This window comes from Botrytis byssoidea, assembly GCF_014898295.1.
Source record: "Botrytis byssoidea strain MUCL 94 chromosome Unknown BBYS_008, whole genome shotgun sequence".
Lineage (NCBI taxonomy): Eukaryota > Fungi > Ascomycota > Leotiomycetes > Helotiales > Sclerotiniaceae > Botrytis > Botrytis byssoidea.
The window spans coordinates 439,627-463,487 of record NW_024065849.1 but is presented as its reverse complement, the minus strand read 5'-3'; the positions used below and the strand labels follow the sequence as shown (position 1 = coordinate 463,487).

At 42.2% G+C, this 23,861-nt stretch overlaps 9 protein-coding genes across 9 annotated transcripts; 5 read left to right on the top strand and 4 right to left on the bottom strand.

The window, feature by feature from the left end:
* The first annotated feature begins 272 nt into the window (after positions 1–272).
* On the top strand, positions 273–2,138 carry EAE97_004758 (uncharacterized protein). Its single transcript, XM_038875270.1, has 3 exons — positions 273–607; positions 661–999; positions 1,065–2,138. The coding sequence occupies exons 1-3, from the start codon at positions 415–417 to the stop codon at positions 1,295–1,297; spliced, it is 765 nt and encodes a 254-aa protein (XP_038733627.1). The 5' UTR covers positions 273–414; the 3' UTR covers positions 1,298–2,138.
* Positions 2,139–2,690: 552 nt separating this feature from the next.
* EAE97_004757 (uncharacterized protein) lies at positions 2,691–3,520 on the top strand (the record flags this gene model as incomplete). The annotated part of the gene is made up of 2 exons (XM_038875269.1): positions 2,691–3,004; positions 3,058–3,520. The coding sequence occupies 2 exons, from the start codon at positions 2,691–2,693 to the stop codon at positions 3,518–3,520; spliced, it is 777 nt and encodes a 258-aa protein (XP_038733626.1).
* Positions 3,521–3,892: 372 nt separating this feature from the next.
* On the bottom strand, positions 3,893–4,941 carry EAE97_004756 (uncharacterized protein; the record flags this gene model as incomplete). Its single annotated transcript, XM_038875268.1, has 4 exons — positions 3,893–4,513; positions 4,592–4,699; positions 4,751–4,887; positions 4,938–4,941. The coding sequence occupies 4 exons, from the start codon at positions 4,939–4,941 to the stop codon at positions 3,893–3,895; spliced, it is 870 nt and encodes a 289-aa protein (XP_038733625.1).
* Positions 4,942–7,284: 2,343 nt separating this feature from the next.
* On the top strand, positions 7,285–8,307 carry EAE97_004755 (uncharacterized protein; the record flags this gene model as incomplete). Its single annotated transcript, XM_038875267.1, has 2 exons — positions 7,285–8,068; positions 8,126–8,307. The coding sequence occupies exons 1-2, from the start codon at positions 7,372–7,374 to the stop codon at positions 8,305–8,307; spliced, it is 879 nt and encodes a 292-aa protein (XP_038733624.1). The 5' UTR covers positions 7,285–7,371.
* Positions 8,308–9,138: 831 nt separating this feature from the next.
* On the top strand, positions 9,139–9,648 carry EAE97_004754 (uncharacterized protein; the record flags this gene model as incomplete). Its single annotated transcript, XM_038875266.1, has 1 exon — positions 9,139–9,648. One exon carries the CDS (start codon positions 9,139–9,141, stop codon positions 9,646–9,648), a length of 510 nt encoding a protein of 169 aa, XP_038733623.1.
* An 855-nt stretch (positions 9,649–10,503) lies between these two features.
* On the bottom strand, positions 10,504–11,361 carry EAE97_004753 (uncharacterized protein; the record flags this gene model as incomplete). Its single annotated transcript, XM_038875265.1, has 2 exons — positions 10,504–11,205; positions 11,230–11,361. The coding sequence occupies 2 exons, from the start codon at positions 11,359–11,361 to the stop codon at positions 10,504–10,506; spliced, it is 834 nt and encodes a 277-aa protein (XP_038733622.1).
* Positions 11,362–14,070: 2,709 nt separating this feature from the next.
* Positions 14,071–15,636, top strand: EAE97_004752 (uncharacterized protein; the record flags this gene model as incomplete). Its single annotated transcript, XM_038875264.1, has 3 exons — positions 14,071–15,127; positions 15,180–15,539; positions 15,605–15,636. 3 exons carry the CDS (start codon positions 14,071–14,073, stop codon positions 15,634–15,636), a joined length of 1,449 nt encoding a protein of 482 aa, XP_038733621.1.
* A 416-nt stretch (positions 15,637–16,052) lies between these two features.
* Positions 16,053–18,192, bottom strand: EAE97_004751 (uncharacterized protein; the record flags this gene model as incomplete). Its single annotated transcript, XM_038875263.1, has 4 exons — positions 16,053–16,815; positions 16,865–17,149; positions 17,288–17,955; positions 18,163–18,192. The coding sequence occupies 4 exons, from the start codon at positions 18,190–18,192 to the stop codon at positions 16,053–16,055; spliced, it is 1,746 nt and encodes a 581-aa protein (XP_038733620.1).
* A 2,157-nt stretch (positions 18,193–20,349) lies between these two features.
* Positions 20,350–23,861, bottom strand: EAE97_004750 (uncharacterized protein; the record flags this gene model as incomplete). Its single annotated transcript, XM_038875262.1, has 4 exons — positions 20,350–20,445; positions 20,504–22,767; positions 23,146–23,429; positions 23,491–23,861. 4 exons carry the CDS (start codon positions 23,859–23,861, stop codon positions 20,350–20,352), a joined length of 3,015 nt encoding a protein of 1,004 aa, XP_038733619.1.

Genomic DNA, 23,861 nt, shown 5'->3' with positions numbered 1-23,861 from the left:
GTGATGTGATATGATACTCGATTGAATCGAATTGATTAACTTGTGTTGAGATACAAAATGCGAAGTCTTTTTTCCAGATGATATCGATATGTGAACTCGTAGATTCGAATTTCTTTTGGTTTCCGAGCCGACCAAAATTCAAACAAACTTTTTTTTTTCTGCCCCTCTATTGCCTGAGGTGTCAAAATTCAATTGACAGCCTTCAGTGACTCGAGTGACTAAATTTCCCCGCCAATTTTAACCTTTGGGCTTTGGCCAATTACTCAGGCGGGAATAGCGCCCGCAATTTAATTGCTTGAGGCATTTTGTCCCTGTTCCCCTTATTATTAATACCTTGAGCCATTTCTGAACAATCTAATCCCAAGGAAGGACTTTCAAAATACCATAAGACCACCACCCTCCCTCCATTTCACCATGTCTACTACAACTACAATTACACACGCTGAGCCAATTACTGCTCAGAGTATTCTTCGACTTTTCCCTGACATTGACACGAGCTCTGCAGAACTTGAAGGACACGATGAAGAGCAGATCAGATTGATGGATGAAGTCTGCATTGTTCTAGACGAAAATGATAAGCCTATTGGAAACTTCAGCAAGAAGATATGTAAGAGAAGAGAATCAAGCATTTTTCCGATTCTCATATACTGATCATTCTAGGTCATCTCATGACAAACATCGACAAAGGCCTCCTGCATCGCGCATTTTCCGTCTTTCTTTTCAACTCCAAGAATGAATTACTACTCCAACAACGTGCGACCGAAAAGATCACATTCCCCGATATGTGGACTAACACCTGCTGCTCCCATCCTCTTGGCATACCTGGTGAAGGCGGTTCTGAGTTGACTGAAGCTATCATGGGAGTCAAGAGAGCAGCGCAAAGAAAGCTTGATCACGAACTTGGTATCAAACCTGCGCAGGTACCCATCGAGGACTTCAAATTCTTGACCAGAATCCACTACAAAGCACCCAGTGACGGAAAATGGGGAGAGCATGAAAGTATGTCAACCCGCTTTTGTGATCCTTTATGATGTGTAATGGCTAATGATTGACAATCTTTTTAGTTGACTACATTCTCTTTATTACCGCTGATGTCGACCTCGAGCCAAACATGAACGAAGTCCGCGATACTCGGTATGTTTCTGCCGATGGACTCAAGACTATGTTCACCGATCCTTCTTTGAAGTTTACACCTTGGTTCAAGCTTATCTGCAACTCTCTCCTATTTGAATGGTGGGAGCACAAAGACACCGATCTCGAGAAGTATATGAATGAGCAAGATATCAGAAGAATGTGAGGACGATCTTGCAGGGACAAATCAAATTGAAGATGAATGAATATGGAGGAGTTATTGAGGAGCTGAGAATGTCACCATGCATGATGCACATTGCATATTGGCCTTGAGGTTTATCGCGATACCAAGTTTATACCCAACAGAAAAGCGAATCATTTGATTACGCCTAATTAATATCATCCAGTACGATCAACGCGGGCCAATCCCGAATATTTATTCCAATCGGACATTCTGTGTCTGACAATATGCAACGCAATACGTCCTACTTTTGCATGTTTCCAATTTCTTTTCTATCTTTACATTACTTTTGACTTTTGACTTATGATTACTTTTCTTCATCTAATACTATCTATCTTTCTTATCCATCCATCCTTTTATCTCGCTTACTCAATTCCTATTTTCGTCGCTGTTCCACGCTATTCATCTTATCTCCCTTCAGTGGAGTGGAGTAGGATCGTATCAAAGTCGGCGGACGGGGCGCGACAGCCTTCAAAGATTACTCCGATATCTAACCAGATTTGGGAGGTCCAGCCACAGACCCTTTGGACCAGATGATCGCACATGGCGTCCCTTGTCAAACTTAACAAGTAAAGTATCCATGTATTGATTGTTTAAGGGTTGATATCAATCCAATCAGCTCATGGAATTTTCCAAGAATCATGCGGCAGGCTACACTTGCCCCAAGGGATTTCACACACTCGATCCTGTTGGTTGCCCTCAATCTTTATGCTTACCTCGTGCTAGCATACAAGTGGAGTTATGCAGTGTTTAATTGTGGCATGGTTATCGTTGAGGATTACCTTAACGTTTTGAGTTCGTAGTGATAACTACATAAACCTCGACCCAATCGCCATTTCTCGGAATTCCTTGCTTTCCAATTCATTGATCTCTGCAGACAATTACAATCACAATCACCGGTTTTCTGTAACATAAATCATCAAGTCTCCCAAGGAAACACAAGACAGTACAAGATCATTCTTTCTCCTCAATTCACCTCGTATCGACCGATTTAGTAAAGTCAGCACTTGTCCGGCGTAAGACTCCCATAGCTACACAACCAACGTCCAAAGTCTATCTACCCACTGTAGACGAAGCGTGATTTCGAAGAATCATACAACTTTTCCCGTTGAAGAGTAACCCGAGTTTGATAAACATCTACATTGATGTCGGTTGATTTCCGCCAAAGTCTCAACTGTCTTCGTTTCCCATCTCGGTACATAACGGTATCGAGAACCCAGCTCTCGATAGTTCATACAGGCGATTTAAATAGGCCAGCTAATAAACCGGATTCTTGTTCGTTCTCTGTCTTTCTAAATACCTCCAAATGCCATATTAACAGATTATATCTGCAGAATTATTCCAATATCTCAAGATATATTATAGATAAATCGTAATCATGGCGCATGTTATTGAGGATAATAGTACGACCATGAATTTCCTTGAGAAGAAGCGCAGCCTTTCCCCGGCTACAACGGAGGAGGTTCGTGTAGTAAGCATTTCGGAGTGCGAGGGAGCGGCTCAGTGTCTCGCTCAAGCTTTTGCTACAGACGAAGTAGCAAGGTACTTCCTTGATACCGATGACATGACTTCTTATTCCGAGGAATACAAATGGAAACTTCATTGTGATATAATCAAGTACATGACCGCTGCTCATTGCTACAAAGGCATAGTGACTACCATTGGTCCAAACTACGATGCAGTCGCTCTATGGTAAGTCTTCTGAAGATCCACGATCTCTGAATAACGAATTAACAAATCAACAGGATGCCTCCCGGTCAAGACATGGACGATTGGCTTACCTTTTTCCGCAGCGGTCTCTGGAAACTCTACTTTAAGCTCTCCGTGGAAGGCCGCAAACGTTTCTATGATGAATTTCTGCCCCTTCTCCACCATACCATTGACGACGTCATGGGTGAGCGCAATAACAATTTCTACTACCTCGTTTATCTCGGCAGTAAACCTAGCGCTCGAGGAAAAGGATACGCGAAGAAATTAATCCAACATATGACTGATCGAGCGGACCGTGAAAATCGTCCTACTTATCTGGAGTCAAGTGCAGAGATTAATTTGAGCTACTATCGTAAGTTGGGTTTCGAGTGGAAGGAGGATATTGTGATGAAAAGAGGGGTCAAGCCGGTTAAGATGCAAATCATGGTCAGAGAACCGAAATTTTTGGGAGAGACTATCGAGGGAAAGGAGGGTGTCAATGTTGAGATGATTGAGTAGGTGGTGTCATTACGATTTGACTTCTGCTTCTGATATTAATTTTCCTTATCGAATCGACGCTTTTAAGATACCATGATTATTCTGGAAAATTTTGTGGTTCGTCGGATATGGCTCTCTTTGGGTAAAATCCTTTTGCATGAACAAATACGCACCTCACCTTGAAGCAATCAGACAAGCTTTATCTGAGTTGTCGGTTCGGATATTGGATAATGCAACGATGTCATCATTGTTTTTACCTAATATCAGCAATCCAAGACTCTCATCTGGTATATCATCTCATAGAATCATATTTCATTCATATGCAGCCATTACTTTTACATAGATGCCATAATCCCATCCTACAACGCCATTGATGCTGTAATCTTCCATCCTCTAGTACTCCAACACAGCCCACGTCTCATCATCAACCGTTGTATAAATACAACCCTCCGCCAATAACTCATCTCCGCACTTGTAGACATCTGCAACTGGCATACCAAGCTTGGTCGCAATCATATTTACATTCAAACCCTCATTGTTTTGGGGCTCTGACTGTAAAAGATCGAAAACCATTCTGGAATTGCGAGATACCTTCGCAGGTAATATTTTACCACCCGTAGAAGCATCTCCAGCTCCCATGTTATTGCCACCATACGAATCAACAAACATTCCATCGCCTCCCTCTTTCTTTGTCATAGCACCTGCTGTATCGATAGGACCGCGAGTGAAATATAAATGTGCCAGAGTAGCTTCTAATCCATGGAATGTCACTTCGTTCATATCGAGAACGGGTCGAATAATATGAGCTCCTACATGACGTTTATCATGGAAAGACTTGAGTCGTCCCCATACGTGTATGTACTTTCCTTCTTCCGGCACAGGTCTTGCGTTTTCGGGAGCAGCGTCGTTGTCGATCCATTGTTTTACTTCGATGAGACCGGTACCATCGTCGACTTTGTAGGTGTTATTTGTGGCTTGGGTGGAGATAGAGTGGACTTGGCCAACGAATGAGAGCTAATAGTGAGAAGTTAGTATGCTTGTTTGATGATAGATGATGGCAATGCATAGTATAATAGGAAGGAATATACCTACTTGAGTTACTTCCGATCCATCAATTTTGAAATCTGCATCGGGATGTGGTTGCACTGCCTCGAGGATTTGCTTGATGGTTACTGGTCGTAATGTATCTTTACCATATGTCTAAATGTCTCATTAGTATATTAATATGACTTCATAGGTAGCAAGACATACCTTTGAGCCTCCAGGACTTTCTTGGCTTCCTCCCTGCGATCCACCATATCCTCCTTGAACAAATCCACCACCATCTGCCCCGCCTTGTGCGCCGTAACTGGTGGTTGAATAATTATTTTGGTATCCGTAGCTGTTTGCTGGGTACGAGTAAGTTTTGAGTTTTGGAGTGATGCGCGGGGACACTTACACATGATTGACGTTGTTAGCGGGTGAAAGGCAAATATTGAGATTGTGGTGCTGTTGAAAGATGGGAGATGATAGATGGAAGACGCGTTGACCGCGACTGGATAAAAAGTCGCGTAAAGCGGAAATCTAAAGGTCATGTGACGGGTGCAGCATTTGGTATCGGTCCCGGCATTCTTCCGACCTCCTGACACAAACAAGCGACAAGAGATTGGAATTACATGCAGTTGGTATTCCTTCACGAATCTAAATAGTTCTGAGCTTTCGTGCTGAGGTCAGCTTCTGTGTGGTAGGCCTCCGTTTTCGAAAATTGTTCATCAATGAAATGCGTTGAATGCATAGCAAAGATAGCAGCTGTTTCCTGTTTGAACAGTTTAACTGCTGGTTAAGTGAGAGGTCTCATCCTCAACAAGAAGTCTTCATTGGTAGTCATATAAAGGCCGAGAATCTCTCAGAGACAAAGTCCTGTCATACTGGGAGGTAATGAAGAATTTAGATGCGTCATGTCATTTTGGTTCTCAAAGATACCTGGCCGATCATGTATGATAACGTTCATATCCACCTACAATAGCATTCATTTTCTGACTCAATGGCTAGCACCATTAGAAGTCGAATCCTATCCTATCAAATTCCCCTTTTTTGCTTCGGCCAATAATGTATAACCCCAGGATCTTGGTTGTATGTCTCAAAGGATTGGATTGCAAATCGTGATCACGATCTTCCCACAGACGGCAAGTTGTGGATATGAATACGTGAAAATTACTCGTTTTTAATCCTCACCTTGTTTCACCTGCTTTATGATGGCATCTAGTGAGTTAGAGGCGTCCGGGAAACTCGGAGGTACATGTATTCGGTGCTTTTAGTGGCATGTGCTGGTAAGCCTGTCGAGATGATTACTGTCGTGCCTTGTAATAGCTGTCGTCTTTCAATTCCCAAAGATCTTGCCATCGATTGAAGCGATACCTAAGCATAGAAAGTGATTATATGATACGGAATGTGAATGGTCGTAGTTGTTGACTGTTGATGGTTTAGGTCGTCCGGCCAAGGACATGCGTAGGATTCATGATATCAAGACTCAATTTACCTTATCGAGGCAAAATGCTCCCCTGAAAACAACAGGTATTGAAAACCGACATGACGGTCTCCATGAAAATTGGCTGCAGAAAGCTTCTCGTGTTTTTGATCTCTATATCAGCAACACTTGCAGTCAGTACAAGGGATATTGTGTCCACCAATAATCGCTTGAATCACAAGTTTTACGTGTCATTGATTTACCATTCCTTGGACCTCATTTATAGAAAACTTTAACGAAAGTCAAGTTAGACTTTTATTTCATCATTCAAACCTTTTGTAATAGTGATATTCACTCAAAGGGTCATACTCTGATAAGCCCCCTCAGAAATTATTGAAGACAACCTTTCGCTACGACTCGAACAGTTACAGAACTTTTATCCACTCGACAGATAGACGAGTAGTCTAGAAAATTTACCACATCAGCTTGCATCTCCCACTCAAACATGAAAAGTTTTTCCGTCTGATAGGGCTGTGATATCAATCTTCTTATCAAACCATGAAAATTCACACTGCATGATTTGTTCGACGAATCTAAGCAGATTTCCTTTCCTTTATTCTGAGCTGAACATTTGATACATAGTTGATAGAGATTTCGGATGAGACAGACAACGTGGAATTGATCTATGATAGCATGCGGTATATTGACAAGATGAATGGCGATCGAAAAATAGCTTGACATGACATGAAATTGCAATGCAGTCCTATCTGAACTCATATCATGTCTGTATAGCCAAGAAGTTAGATTGATTATATCCGTTTTCTCGGGGAAGAGCAGACTTTTCTGTAATTTGCTAGGCCCTTTCAATCCCCTGAAAAGAGTTGAAGAGTTTCCAGTGGATGAGATTGTATTCATGAAAACGTGACTATCTAATATTCATCTATCTTTAAAACTTCCAGAACTTCACTGTTTTTAGGGAAGCAGTAGAAGTCCGGAATTGCTTGAAGTCGGTATTGATCACATTAAAGTGTCGATTTAAACGAGACATCGGCTTTTCGTCCAATCAACGCAGCCAATAATCATTGTATTATTATTATCCCCCCAACTGCATGCCTTGAATAGAGCAGTGATTTTGCATTGAAGACCTCGTTCAACAAAATCATTAATTGTGGACGGTGAAACTTATTAAAGGGTTCGGATAGCCTAAAGCACTACTGACTTACCGGACGGAAAACCCCCACTATTGCGCAGCCAATCAAATTTCCCATCCCACTTGCTCATTATGAGTCGAAAGCTCAGCCACCTAACCATCATGGTATGCTAGAAATATGGATCAAAGATTTTAAGGTAATATAATCTTCATGGCCATTCTCTTGATTGTAATCAAACAGTATCCTTATAACCAATCCTAAGAACAAATGAAACGATGAACACCTTTACAGCTACCCGACACAAAACACTCACACCCGCCACCACTCCAGCCAACAACTCACTCCCTAGTCCTTTCGTTGTCTGTGTAATAGGAGCTAGCTCTGGCATAGGCGAGCATATCGCTTATTCATTTGCACAAGCAGGAGCCTCCGGTATTATTCTAGCATCTCGCAACAACTCCGAACTTACTCGCGTTGCTGAAAAGATTCGTGTCATCTCCCCCAAAACACGAGTCGAAATATTTTCATGTGATATCGCATCATCCAGCAATATTTCAGACCTTGCAAAGTATATCAAAGAAAGTTTTTGTCGCCTCGATGTCTGTATTCCCAATTCTGGATATGCGGGTCCCGTGACTCTGAAAGTTACTGAAGGTGATCCGGCATGGTTCCAAGGAAATTTCGATATAAATATGATTGGGACTTATAATTGTGCGCATTATCTGATACCTCTACTGCTAGAGAGTGAGAATGGAGCAAAGGGTTTCATACAGATTGGGTCGTTGGCTGCGGGTTTAACGGATGGCCCCATTGCCAATACAGGGTATTGCGTGAGTAAATTTGCGCAGAGTAGATTTATAGAGATGGTAGGTTCTCAGTTTGGAGATGAGGGATTGGTTGCTGTTACTGTCCATCCTGGGGCCGTAGCAACGCCGATGGCTGCTGGAAATACACCTGAAGTTTTCCTACCTTGTAAGTTTTTCATCTACTCAACATGTAAGGTTGCGGGAGTACTAATGAACGTCAAAGATCTAGTTGATAGCGTGGATCTTTGTGGTGGATTTTGTGTATGGTTGAGTAAAAACATCAAAGATTTGAAATGGATAAATGGAACGTTCCTGGATGCAAGGTGGGATATTGATGAGTTGCTTAAGAGAAAAGAGGATGTCGTTGAGAAGGATTTACTTAAGTGGACATTAAGAACTTCATGAGCTTAGAGAATTCTTCTTAAAAGCAACTCACATCGAATACACAACAATCAAGTAAAGTTGCTGAGATGAAAACCTCTCATATTTCTAAGACAGCATGAAATTGAGCGACCATTACAACAAATAATGGAACCAAGAGACCGATGTCAACTGTTGACAAAAATCGAACGAGGTCTCGATTCCTGTCGAGTATTAATGATTATTGACCATAGAGAAAAGGTGGAAAAGTAAGAGATCCTTCCTTTCTTCGATAACATTGGTGGTATGACATATTTGGAATATATTCCCTTAGTTATGTATGTGACGGTCTGGGGAATAATTTCTTGTCGAAAGTCCGTCTCGCCATTAATTCTTGATAATCAAAGTCGCAATCCATCTCTCGATCTCTATTCTGGAGTCAGACCTAGATGATCTGTACTATTGAATTATGATTCAATCACCTGCATCTACCCAATCTTCTAACAAAAACCACTTCTTGCTTCCTACGGGAGAGGAAGGAGGAACGACTGGCAGGACTAGGAAGGTATTCTTGAACCTAAGAGATTGCTAATTTGGCGGCCCGCAAACCGCTCTTACCACTTGCTTGTACCCTTTCAAAGACATTTCTGTTGAAAAAGTAGCATTCCTTTGTTTACTATATTCTCAGAATCGTTATCGTAATCGTATAGACATAGTTGTCCAGTACTATCTCTTTCCCATTTTCATTCTTCCAGCATCAGCAAATACCACTGTCACCCTTCGTCGCACAATAAAACATTCAACTTTCGAGCCTCTAATCCACATCCACTCAAATCGACCTAATTCATCGTCTCGTCATATTTCGATCATCTCATCATGCAGCTCACCTTAGAAGAGATGTATTTTAGGTCGGTACTCGAGCAAGTCCAACAGGAAGTGAATTATTCTCTCCAAAGCCTGCCAAACTTTAGGGACTCAATGATTCGTTCATCCAAGCAAATATCTGAAAGCCTCATATCGGAAGAGAAACTTGGAGCAGAGCTCCAGGAAGATATGGATGTCTTGGAGGATTTTAAGAAAAAGCTCAATGTACGGGTGGGACGTCAACCAATAGCAATTAGCATTGGAGAATTGGAAGCGATAGAGTTAGCTGCCCGCAACATGAGGGGAAAATGGGAGGAAATGGAGAGGATGTCAAAAGCAGAAGATGAATTGCTTGAGGAGGCATTGCAAGAGGCAGAGAAGTGGTTCCTCGAGGCTGAAGAGATGTTGCAAAAGGCCCAGAAAGAACGGAGCGACGCGGAGGCAGCATGGCACGCTGCGGCATTTGAGTTAACAGACTCGAGAATCCTTGATTCGGACGAGGAAATTGTACCACTTCAGTAGGAAACGGAAGTGACAGAAGCTGAAAGCCAGCCGGCTAAATCTATTACATGAGGTGGGATGGGACGTCAGCAAGACCAGTTGTGGTGGCCTGGTGCCCTAACTCTGTTACTAGAAAAACTTCGCTTTGCGAGGGAAGAATTGTAAAATTAGATTACTACAAATTCTAGCTCAGGGCGAGATCTGTTAGAGTATCAATAATCATGGTATTGTTAGGAACACCTGAATATCATAAAAGTATTTTAAAGACTATTCATATACCGTGGTTCGGTGATATTGTACATGAGAACCAAATTGTAAGAGTATTTATGCTACCAAGCTTTGGAAATATGATAAAAAATAGTAAGAGCTCGTCGCATGACAGGGCTTGAAGATTCTTCAACACAACACATACATGAATGAGTGACAACAGGTAAGTAAGTGCTATTTATTATCTAATATTCAAAGTAGACAACTGCATGATCTGAATAATGAATAAAACTGTACCACCCCGTATAAGCTTCCCGAGCGATATCATCGTTTGTTTTTCTTCTCAGAACCCGTGTATAGAAGGATGATTAAAGTATATTTCAATCCTCTCCCAGAAGCCAGAAGAGAATTAACTTATCGAGTCTTGGGTCGTGTTATGCACTCGTACGATATTCTCGTTGTCTATGTTCTAGTGTTGTCGATAGACCCTTCCAAGTTTATCGAGTCCTTGCTGCTCCGCTCCACTGTCCCGCTGTATGCCATGGAAATTCATAAATCATTTTTGACCTTCGACGCCGTTTTATCCCTATAAGAAATTTTAGATAGGTGTTTAGGAACATATGTAACCGATAATACAGAATCTGATTCACCTAAATATTTATTCGAAATTTATGGTAACGTCAAGTGCTTTGCGATTTGCTCAGCATACACTATATTGCCAGCATTATAGTGTTCAGGATTGTCGTAGGCCCGATATGCTTGAATAACATCATGGTATACTTGATTCACAACCGCAAGGCCATTATACCAGCGATGGATTTGAGCTTGTTTAATCATCCTCAGGCGATGTTCCCGGTCTTTGATTGCAAACTGGATGGTCGAGAGAATCAAGAAACAGTCATCATGAAGTTTTGCCTTCCCCAATTTATCCCTTTGTCCGAAGAAATTGTCATTCCAAGCTGCCCACTCTTCGAAGAATCCCAGAATGGTTTCACGATCAGAGCCGGTGCCACTTTGGGCAATGTCTCTTTGCAAATTTGCCCTGAAACGTTCAATGTCATTTGACACCCAGAGCTGAATCTGGGTTTCTGCATCTCCGCGAGGATGCGCTCTCCGCGTAATATCAAGAAAGTCCTGCCGGTTACTCCAGAAATTCATTGCCAGATTTCCCTCTAACGTTTCTGCCATTGATGCGTCATCAGAAATATAACGGCGTTGATCAATATCGAGCTCTGCCTCGGCACTTTCCTTGAGCTTTTTGGCCATTTCTGGTGAGGTTCGGTGCGCATCCAAAAATGCTTCGCCAAGAACTGGATATTCTGGGAGTTTCACCATGCCTTTCCAATTTTCAGCAATAGTTACAGCATTTTCCTACCATTTGTTATGTCTATTGACAAAAGTGCCAGCTGGATCTGTACATTGCTGCAATATTTCTCGGAATGCTTTCCTCCTTAATTCCATTTTCTTCTGACGGGAAATGAATCTAGCTACATCTTCTCCAATATCTAAGAAAGACTGGTTGACCATGTTTCAATTTATTTCAACAGCTTTGAGAGAATCGATGTCTGCATTCAATTGAAAATAATTCAACAGTTCAATAATTGTAGATATGTAGAGAAACCTTGACCCGGGGATGTTCAGTTCTAATCCAGCAAGTTTAAAGACTTGAATGTCTAGGTCTGATTAGAAGATTAGAGCTGGCTTAATATTCAAATCATGTTAAAGAATTTTCGGCTTCTCGAAGATTCAACTTACTTGAGAGAATTGTAGATTGTAATTGTATAGTTTTCAATGGAGGATTGTGATGAATTGATGGTAGGCGTTAAGACGAGACTATGAAATCGGTATTCGAATGCAATTTTCAAATTGATTCTCTGGGGAGAGACTGAGATATGTATACAAAATGAAAAGTGGCGATTTCTATATGGACTGAACTATCGTTTACTAGGTGCATCACGCTGTATGCCATTCGATTTTAGCCCTTGAGACTGATATTTCACTTACCAAATCCACTGAAAGCTTAACTAGAAACTCAAATTGAATTTACCGTAGAACGACATACTGGAGTCAGTTCAATAAAACATTGATGAAATGAAAGTATTGTGAATAATGGACATCGTGTGTGAGATGATTACCGTTTCAGCAATAGCCGAGCGTGCGTGAGAGCGACATGTCGTCGCCAAAATTCGCGTGAAATCGTCCGTGCATCTGGATGAGCTACTAAGTGATCGTCCAAAGTCACGAAAATTGAACAGCCCAACTATAAGAACACTATGTCATGATTTGATGCATAAGGAGTCATCAACTTCAAGGGACAAAGTCGTACGTGCAGCTATCTACATGTAAATCTTTAAAAGTCAAGGAGCCAAAGGGTGGGTGTGTTTTGTCTGATCGGATTTCTTGAAACATGTCAATACGTCTCGTACTCATTGTATCATTCTGACTACACAAACTTTCCCTCTCCGCTGTCGATGACGCTTGACGTACCAATACTCAAGAGCCCTGCACTTCTACTCAAGGTCTGTCCATGCAAACCTTGGCTTGGGTCTGGTGACTACGAGCTTAATTCGAGGGAATTGAGAGGATGGAAGAGATTGAAGTCGGTGCTATGGTCTCTGCCCCAAAGTCAGAGGGCAGATGACATACTGTAATTATCAGACTGTTCAGTTGTATACTTCATGAAATCAAGATACTTGGTCAAAGTCATATGTAACCAAGTTTCTCTGAGCTGAATGCCCTGAAGAAACTTCTACCCCTTTTATTCAAGGCCATACGAAACTTTTGTCCATACAGCATCATAGTTTCCCAATAATCCACTAACATCTATCTTCGACTATTTTATACTTTTACTGTCCATCCCGTTGTATGTGCCTGTGAATTTGTCGGTGAAGAGCGGGGTTCAATGCTAAATTCCTCCCAATACAGTCTAAAACACTAATTTTGGATTGAGCTAGTGATGACTAGCGTGGAAGGAGGTCTTGATCACGAGACTATGGTGTAATATCGTAGCAGTAAAGACCAAAAATTATTTATGGTAATTTGGGGATGTGAGAACTCAGATATTGAAGTGCTGTCCTGGAATAGTCGGCCTCGGATCTCATAGGCCAGTCACATTGACATGAAGTCTTGAGAATTCTCGATTAATGTGCTAACAGAGATCTTCGTAGGATACTGACTGTTTCCTGATCAGGATCCACTACCAGAAACCAATTTGCTATGTTTCTTGTGAAGTGATGTGGTAGATTCCAGACGATGGACAAATATTACTGCAATTGCAATTTTCGGAAAGCTGATTATGGCTCCGGACAAAAATGCATACTTCATCTGAGCTTTGGAAGCTTAGATATTTGGAATCAAACAATTGCAAAATTTCGACACTCGCAGGCTGCAGGTTCTCGAACTCCAGGATTTGTTGGAGCACCAGGGAATTTTTCCCCTTGTGACGAGGGCACGTCAAGGTAGATTGGGCTTTAGAATAAAGAGTGCTGACGCCAGGCTTCTTGCCTTATTTGTTTCACAAATCACGGCAATCAAGGGTCGAAATCCACAGAATTCGTGCGTGCTACGATCAATTTGAGCCAGAGGGGGTGGAAAGCACTAGAAAATCATAAAATGACAGTGTCGACACGGCTAAAGCTTCAAGAAAGGGCTACCGATCGAGGATATGCTGTAGCCTCTCTTCCCAAAGCCAGAGTTAACCTTCACTTGGAGCCTCAGGACATGTTCTCTTGAGCTCATGTTTAAATCGGGTCGATCGAAGTTTGATCACGTGAGATAAGCTCACAACATCACATGGTGGAGAGGAAGGTTTTTGGTCTCACTTGCAATTAATAACCGACATCAACTTCCCCCGAAGTCGCAATTTACGAAGCCGGATACAGTCAAAGCCATTCAAGCCACCGGTTATAACAAATTTTGCAAAAAGTATCAAAACTGGACTGGAAGTTTGTCGGTCGGCAACGACGTGGAAAATATACCTGACTGAGAAAATAAGATGCTTGGTTGATTTGCAAGTCCGAATTGTCTTAATATTGAGTATGATTCTTGGTTGGTGTCCAGAAATCGACTTCTAATTACTTCTTCCAAGAAATAGGAGTCAGATTATTTTCCGAAACCTAATGCACCTCTTGGAACGAGTTGTACGCATTAGCCTTCGCTACCCTCTACCGGTACTACCATTGATTTGAGGTTTGAAAAGATAAGCTCCAGATATCTTGCCCCTAGCATCAATTGAAAATGGACAAAATTCCAGCGGAAATCTTTCGCTTGATCGCCAAGGGGGTAACGAACACCTCTGATCTCAAGAACCTCCGTCTTGTTTCGAGACCACTTTCAATTATAGTCACTGAAAAGCTCTTCTCACACTGTAGTGTGAATCTACAAAGCTTAAATGAAGGATACGATGACGATAATAAAGACGAGGGGTCTGAACAGGTTGCAGAGATAGACTCAACCATTCCACTCACTAATTTGGAGAAGATCACCTGTGTACCACTTCTCAAGCAAGCAGTTCGTTCTGTCCGTTATACCACCAGTCGCGAACCCTATGCAAATTCGTATCTCAATTCCTACGCGGAGAAACACCCCCCACAGCATTTCAATATCTCGATCAAAAGAATTATCGAAAAATGTAACAGGTTCCCTAACCTGACCACCATCGCAGTCGAATTTGCAGAATTTTGTACATATTTGGGCGAGGAGGATGAAAGAGGATTCTATCTCACCCCAGCAGAAGACAGCCATGAATATCGTACCGCTGTCCTCAAAGAATTGTTTCGTTCCTTGAATGACCCAAGGTATCCTACACCTTCACTCACCACGCTTTCTCTCAAGAATCTACAAAATGTCAATGATTCGAGCTTGACCGGATCGAAAGACTTCCTTGCGGTTTTGAAAAGGATCACAAGCTTGCGTATGAGAATCGTTGTCGAATACGAAAAAGCAACTCCTGAGTCTTCATGGTCTCTTCCGCCTATGCATGATTTCTTTACAGAGCTGCCTTCTACATGGTTGGCCCCTTGTGCTGACAATCTCACCTCGCTTACTATTCACTGTATTCATTGGTGGGGATATTTTCCAAAGTGTAATTGGAGGGATGTGCACTTTCCAAAATTGAAGAAGTTGGAATTGGGCAACTACACTTTCTCGCACGATTGGCAATTGGACTGGATTTTATCTCATGGAGAGACGTTGGAAGTTCTGAAACTCGACGATTGTCCAATACTCGCAGGTATAAGACACTTGGGCGATCTCGATGATGAGAACTATGCGATGACTCCCATGGATAATGGAGGTGATAGTATCTGAGGATGACTCGAGATTATAGATACTGACGCTTATTTCAGGCGAACCCACTATCTGGCATTACAAAACAAAATGGGCCGATTATTTTCAGAAGATGCAAAATAATCTGCCTAAGCTTCGCCTTCTTCTGGTTGGATCTGGAGTATGGGAAATGGGTGAAAACTTTGATGGTGGTAAGATGAGGTTGGCTGAAGAGCCTAGTAAAGCTGTGCGCGGAACATACAATAGGTTTGATCCTCCAATTGCGTATCCATACAAGTATTTCAAGAGGAACCGATTTTCTACCCCATGGGTGGACAAACGTCACTTTCCAGAGAATAGTTCCGACGAGAAGCCAGTAGGAAGTCTCTATGATTATGACAAAAGATCTCAGCCAGAGAGAGATCAGTCTAGCTATGATGGTGAGATTTTCAATCTGATTTTTGGGCTGTAAGATCCCTTCGACCACGTCTAATACAAGCCTTAGAATTGATAGCGATGATAGAGAGACGCATTTGATGATTATATAGCGCTCCTTAGTTATAGAATGGTTGGACCATGTGCTAGAAAGATCAAAAACTTTGATCCCAGAAGCGCACTTACATTTCAAGAGTCGTTGAAAAATGCTACACACGCTTTCAAGGGTATTAGAGGATGATTGTTCATAGAAACTTATACCTACTCAACCTTGATCGAAATGAAGGCGTTGGGAGATGTATCTGTCACGACTTTAATTGGCTGATGATCGATTCAAGAGTGATGTGTTCTATGCACAAAATGACAGCATTTTGTGGACAGTTCTACTTTAAAATCAGATACTGCTGTAATTGATTTCAGTATTGAGCAGCGTACACGGCCCTATTCTTGGTCCCCATTATTCATCAACATCGACCTGACAAGATCCAAAAGTCATCAATCTGCAGCTTTGAGTAATATCATTCTTCCCAAACCTCGTCTCTCCGTACATCCTTCATCATCAGCGGCTTTTGCCAACATCTTTGCCATGTGTCAGTTCTGAACAAGCCACAATTCCAATCTCCCTGCCTAATCATTCTATTGACCAGCGTACAAGGCATCCAAGCAGTTGCTTCTTGTGCTTCAACATCCCACTCCAGAGTACTCCATACAATCAATCCTTTCTCTCTAAAAGTATCGGATTTTGAGCCCCTGAACCGGCTATCCATTTCATCTCCCCACGTAGGATCCAATAAAGGACGCAGATCATTGATGAACGACCGGCTACCCATCTCGCCTAAGTCCATGAAATATTTGAGACTCCAGAATACGAGTATGAGGGTGTTTGGCAACTCTTGATGACTGATTACGCTAGGAAATGGAAAGGTATATCTATAGATATCATTCTGTGCCGGGATAGCCGATGATTCCAGACTAAAAGGGAGTAGCGGCATAAACATTTGTGTGAGAGTTGCCATTTCGTGTGAGAACGGAGCGGTGCAGAGGTTTCTGGTCTTGTGCTGCTTTTCCAATGCCGAAACAGATGTTGGCGTCATTCTTGGAGGACGACAGCTACTGACAACTTCATTTTCGATGATGTTCGAAAGTATTTCTGACATCCAATGAGATGGATAATGACGCGAGTGAAGTTGATCCATTAAACGAAAGAGGATGGTGAGATTGAGAGGCGAGAAGATGACTGTGTTAAGATTGAAGATGTTGACGTTGTAAGGCAATGCAAGTCTAAAAAAAAAGAGCGTAGAACCATCTTTGGAATTCGCTTCGAGGCAACAAAGCCGACCAGTCGTCTTCTGATATTGGTTGAGCGTGGCTGCAGAAGGTGTATTCAATTAAAGGAAACATTGCCCACTTGAAAGGTCGAGGCATGACTTCCACACCAGTGAGTTGTTTTAGCATAGTCTTGTTTGTGATGCATTGATAATGTGCAAAAAATGCCTCTATTGATTTCCAGTTTCCTGGATTACGCAAACAATTGGATCGCACAAAACTGGTTGCCTCTTTCTTCAAAAGCGGAGCAATGTATAGAAAGGTAGATAAATTACCACCAATATAATCACTATGAAGGCAAGTCAGCTTTACCATTGATGTTTCCAATCTCGATGTGGCAAAAGAGAAATATGAGTAGAAAAGTGTGATGGTTTGACCAATGGTTTAAAGGACAAATGACTCTAGATTAAGACTGGAGATGACTTACGGAATGTTACTCAGGTGAATACCATCAAACTCTGTGGGAAACTCCTTTGATCGTGGAAATCTGGTGGGCGAAGTGCCAAATCGGAACCATTCGGATATGTCGATAATGTCCCCGCAGAGAACTTCAACATGGAATCTTCCCTTCAACTTCTTGAGTGCATCTGCTGCGTCTTGGAAGAACGGAGCCACATGATCGAATAGGCTTGAAGGTTTTCTCCTCTTGTGAAAAGCCTCGAACTGGAGGACAGCCTCGAAAGGGTCATTGCCCCAATCAAACTCTTCGGACCGGTTCCTTCTTTGCATATCATCATACCAATCGGAGTCCATCATGGTTGGGGTGAACTTCCAGTTTTTCTCGATATATTTACGTAGCTCAGTTGACTTGGATGGAGTTTTGATAAGCCCTGATAATCTCGGCTCACGAGACATAAGAATCTTTTCTGGTGGTCGTAAAACTCCGTATTTAACATAGATTTGCTTTTCCTTTTTGAAATGCTCGTCAAGGAAATGAGGGCGATCCGACAATTCCTTATGAATATCCCGCATAGCTTCTGAGCTTGTAAAGCTGTAGGAGCCATCATCATTCTTGTTGAGCCAATGATTCAGGACGCCAATATACTTAGCCATATCGGATGCATGAAGCGGGACCCATTCAAGTGGGGAATTGCCCTAGAGCCATAGTATTAGTGAAATCTACCTAATCAAATATGCTTCAAACAAAGGCGGAAACTCTAGAGAATTATGTATCTTTCATCCTGTTGGCTGTGGAGACGATCATAGTTCTATAAAAATGAAAAGAAACAGAATTCTCAATCGTCGCGATGGAGCAAAGAAAAAGAATATCCTAGCTGATCGGCATATAGAAGGTTCACATACCTCTTGTAAAATTACAAGAATCTTTTCCATGATTGCGCTTAGATACTCGTGTATGTAGTTGGGCATTATATTCACTTCATAGATGAAAAAAATAGTGGCTAAAGCCATCATTCCCTCATCTGAGTCATGCGATAATGTTGAGAGAACGTCTAGTAACTTCTATATGATGAGGTTTCTGGTAAGAGCACACTTATTGATATCATTTGCGACGAGATGGTATTTCCTGAGAGGAGCGATTCCCTTCTTCTCTGACGCATAGAGATCGATCATCGCCGCATACAAATTGCGAGCATCCCCGATGCCACCGAAAAAGACTGAAAGTGTCCTGTCTTTACCATCTCGACGGAGTTTCTGCATGAACCCGTGGGAGAGGCTTTCGGGAACATCGTGCCCGACCGTAGAGTATTCTGTCGTTGTAACCCTGGACAACTGTCAGTCTCAGGTATGTACAAGTGGAACTTTCCGAGGACTCATAGAGAAGCACGGCAGCGTGGTAAAGACACACTGATTTTCAGACGTCTGTCAAAATTCTGTTGATCTGAAGATTTGGGAATATGTTCAATAGATCTCTCTATTCGCTGCGCAAGCTTCGCAAGGACAGCTTTATCCTCTGGCATTGTTTCCTGAATTAGTTCGACCACTTGCTTCGTCTTCTCGCGGCATTGAGTATGCCTGCCGAGCTCAAATTAAACAGCAGTCATATTGCGAAAAGGTTTCAGAGTGCAGGGCCCAGAAGTTTTGTCAGCTGCCATGGCTTCCTGATACTTCGTCACAGCTGTGAGTGAATGATGTCAATTACTTTGTCATCAAAATATCAGGAAAGAGCTCAAAGTATACCTTCAAGAAGTTTTCCTGATTTATAGAGAACATTTCCCTCACTATTGAGCTTCTCTACTTCTGTAATTGTTGACACATCTTTCTCGGATGCCACCGTCATGATGAGCAAAAGTTGACGAAAAGGAAAGTAACTGTTCTAGAGAACAAAGATAAAATCAGTTCTGCAACGCTGGTCTATCAATCATATAGCCTAGTGAGCAATCAGTAAAGAGTAATCAGTGCAATGTGACTGGGAATTTATATAAGATCAAACAACCAAGCGCAATCTAAAAAGGATAGGTGAGAGGACGTGTTTGAAAAAATCGCCAGAACACGTGGAATATGGTGTCTAATTTAATGTATTATTGTGTTGAATTCATCTTGTTGTAACCGACGATTAACTGACATTCTTTACAGGCTGATACCTAGTATTTCAAAAGAACCGAACACTGGGGAGATCCCTCAATGTTGTTAGGATGATTCCACAATACCTGGGACTATGATTTAAAACGAGATTTCGAACGTGGACTTGGTAAGTAATCTTTTCGATAATGCACATGTGGAAAATCTGACAGTACGCCTCTAAATGCTAGGAATCAATTTAGATTCATTTGTATAATCCAGCTTGCGATCGCAATGTCTTCAATGACTGTCCTAGAATTTGTCATTGGCGCGTAAAGTAAAATGATTGACATGCTGAATCCTTGAATGGTAAAGGTTCCATACCGAAACGCTGCGGACAATGTATTTACCGGGTCACATTTGATGATACTTTCCATACATCCTGTTATCTTTCAGGAAAGGGGGGAGGACTGGTCTTGATCCGGTGTAAAGTTAAAATTGTATAGGCTTTGTTCGAACTTTGATGTAACTTTATTTATTCTATCGTTTGCTAATACTATCCAATGGATAACAAAAACACCCTAGAATGAACCGACCTAAATGGCCCTTTTTTGTTCTTTCAAGTAAGTCTAGCTGTTTTCCTATCACTACCTGTGCTCCTGACAGACTTCTAACAATTTTGGGGGTGGTTTCATGGGGTATTTGATCCAAACAAATGCCCATAAGTTTCACTTGATGAGGAAAACATTAATACATGTAATCTTGGTTTGGCATTAAATTCTTTCATATCCGTGGTTGCTCCCGTTCTCTCCAACATACTGGTATCATTCCCACCATTCTTCATCAACAGGGGAGCTGGGCGTATATGCTCACAGTCATTGCCCTGGATATCCGCGACTTCCGTTTTCTATTCAGAAGGGCTTGGGCGATTGGCGAATAACGCAAAGCCATTCAGAAAACAAGACGGGATGATATCAATCGCCTCTTCATAGGCACTCCTACTGCCATCATGGACAGAATCGTATTCATTCACTGAAAACTCGTTCCATTCTCGATCCCGCTAAGCCTTTCTCTCATCTTTAACAGCAAGTTCGAGACTATGAAAGGTTTGGACATTACAAAATTCTACAGCAACACCTGTTAGCATGATGAATCGCTTCAAACTAATTTTTCGGAGACTTACAATACCGTTGTGTAATGCCACTTGAACTTGCTCCTCACGGGCATTAGCAGTAATTGCGATGATCTCAAGATGCCTCACGATCTTTCCAGATTGCTGCAATGCTCGGATCTCCCGACTGCAAGTGATACCATCCATGACAGGCATCTCCCAGTCCATCAATATGATATCTAATTTCTTCGCGTCTTTCACCGGCTCATGCCAGCAGGAACATTGTCTCAATATTTCCAAAGCCTCTAGCCCATTGTTGGCAACGTAGACTATGCACCCGGCTTTTTTTAACTGCTTCTCTAATATCCTCTGATTGACCAAATTGTCTTCGACCAACAAAACGTGCATAGGCTTCGATCCGTCATAGTAAGATCCATCGAATGGTACTGGTATCAATTTTGGACGGATATCTCTTCGTGGTTTAACACTACGTCGTACCTTGACGTAAAACCCAAATGTACTCCCCTGGCCTAACTTGGAAGATAGACCAATTCTACCTCCTTGTTTTTCGGCAAGCTTCTGAGAAATGAACAATCCTAAACCGGATCCACCATATTTTATAGAGGTTCTCGAATTGGCCTGCTCGAAGCGAGTGAACAGGCGAGGGATCTCATCAGCACGCATGCCAACTCCTGTATCTGTGACTGCGCATGTTAAAAACACAGGTTCACCAGAGCCCCACTCAGGATTGAGCGTCAAATCTTCAATCTTATCCCCGCATGGTACCCAGTAGAGCTCCTTACTGAAGTTCTTCTCTGGATCAACAAGAGTAGCACCGTAGGTGACTGTGATCTTTCTCTTTGGTTCACCCCTCGTAAACTTAATCGCGTTTGTTAGTAAGTTAATCAAAATTTGGTTCACACGCGAAGAGTCAAACATGACCAAGTCAATTTTATTGGCGCCGAAGGAAGGTTGAGCTATTGTTTTGATTGAGATATCGTGGGACGTTGAATCCGCTTCAAACATTCTGACGACCTGTTCCAGAATCCTTGCTGGATTAGCAGAATGCGGCGAAATTGACAGCATCATATACTTGAGCTTCGAGAGTGTCAAGACATCGTCAACGATACGCTTTTGATGACTGGCACACATAGCTATCGTATGAGCGGCCTCGACATTGCTTTTCAAGATTTCAAGAGTATTTGTATGCGATAAATCTTTGTAGGAATTTGATATCATGTCGGCGCATTGGAAGATGGCAGAAAGAGGATTTCTCATCTCATGAGAAACAACATCAATGAACTCCTCTTGTTGACGTTTGGCCGCGCGTGCTTCCTCGGCATTTCTTGCTTCCGCTGCTTCGGCCCATTTTAGCTCAGAGATGTCCGTGAAGCAAGCCATGATGGATTTTACTTCACCATTAACAATATACGGGAATGCCAATGATAGCACACAAGCATGCTCGGCTTCCCCACTGGGTGGTACGAACATACGCTTGAGCCGTGATGCAGTCTCAATGTGAGAGGATCCATCATGAAGTTGCACCCAAGCTTGTAAAGTTTTAGACCTGTCTCCTTCAATCAAGACGTCGAGAAAGGAATAGTTGTACTGTGGTTCCTCAGGTCCCGGGTGACCAGTGATTCGGTAGTACATATCATTGGCCCAGAGGATCTTACCTTCAGTCGATAATTGCAGCATACCAACCGGAGCGTTCTGTGCCATATATCTGATTTGTCTCTCACTTTCAGCTAGTTCTTTTTCCAACCGATCAGCCCTCCGCCTTGTTTCCTCAGCGCTAGCCAAAGCAGATGCAATTGATGACACCCTCGAGGCAATAGCATTTATGAATCGATCGTAGGTATCGTCAATTGGTCGGCAAGAGTTGGCGCCAAGTATCAAATAGCCAAACATACGATCAGCACTCGAGATTGGAAGTATACTAAAATGTGTCGATGGTTCGTAAGCTTGGGTAAAATCATCTTTGTGGCCACGCCATTCGACTCCCTCAAATCTCTCATCAACAGAATGAGTCGAAATCTTATTGCCTGTTTTACGCAACAATGGAAATAGACCAAGACAGCTGCTGAGTGTAGCTTCCGGCACGGCGAGTGGGTGGTTCTCGGGAAAGCCCAGTTGACCCCGCAAATAAACCGTAGACCCAGAAAAACTTTGCTCGTCTACCTGGTATAACATTGCCATGGGAATATCTAGTGGATTTGACTCTAAATGAGGCATAACTTGGCTAGCAAGTGTCCCTTGTTGCAATCCATTTGGAATCTCCAATGATCCCAACATCGACTGCCTTCTCTCGTTAAGCTTTTGGGCAGTAACTTCAACTGCATCCACGTTTCAGTAATTGCTAGCCAAAAGAATATCTGAGGGGATAATAACGAATCAAATTAGACTTGGAAACAGAAACCAAAAGATTAATGAAACAAACCGCATACCAAATTCAATAATACTTCGAAACGATCTCTTCAATATCTAAGTTGAAGTTCGACAATCAAATAATATCTTGAGCTTCAGTACAACATTCTACTATTCCAATCAGGGTGGAAAGTTGTATTGTCTCAACCTCAGAGAGTCAAGAATTGATTTCGATATGCGATATTTTACTCCATTTATCGCATGAATGGGGAAGGAGAAAAGTTGGATATGAATTTGGAGAACGGAAATAAATTGAAGGCTGCAAGATCTGCGAAACAAATACGAACCTACAGAATTATAAAAGCCTGCAACCGCTCCATCCTCCCTTCGGACTGGATTAAAGCTTCCCGTAAAATATGTCTCCTCTTTGAACCCGCTTCTTTCCACCATCAAAGATATCTCATTGACGTCCACAGCAAGCTTGCTCGTCTCTGCATGGATGAAAACCCCCTTTATGTCCTTCCAAATTTCTGGGAAAGCCAACTCGAATGGTTTGCCCATCAATGCTGGATGTGTTTTGCCGGACATTTCGATGAAATTTTCATTGTAAATTGCAACTCTCTCAGGTCCCCTAACATGATGCTGTCAGATTGTTCAAACTTGAGTGGAGAGATTTCGTCTTTCCATCATACCAATATAAACAAGCAGGTCTTGAATCCGCAAAAGTTGTGAAGGTGTGAAGTCGAAGGGCAAGACCCCATGATTCCAATGGTCCGAGATGTGTTGCAGCCCAATTTGTATCTTTGAAGAATTGGACATGCTCAGAGTTAGGTAGATCTGAGGTCCAGTCTGCTGGCTTTGGTATTGAAGAAAGGATCGTGGATGAATTTAGGCCTTCGGCGATGGTGGCTATTGTGTTCGAAGAGCGCGTTTTTGTGGAATCTGGTATGGAACTTTGGCTCGTATCTGCGATGTGAATATCTTCAAAAAGATCTCGAAATTCTGCAATGTCTTGCACAGTCGGCTTGACACACCCATTTCCTTTACCGTTGAGGATCACCAT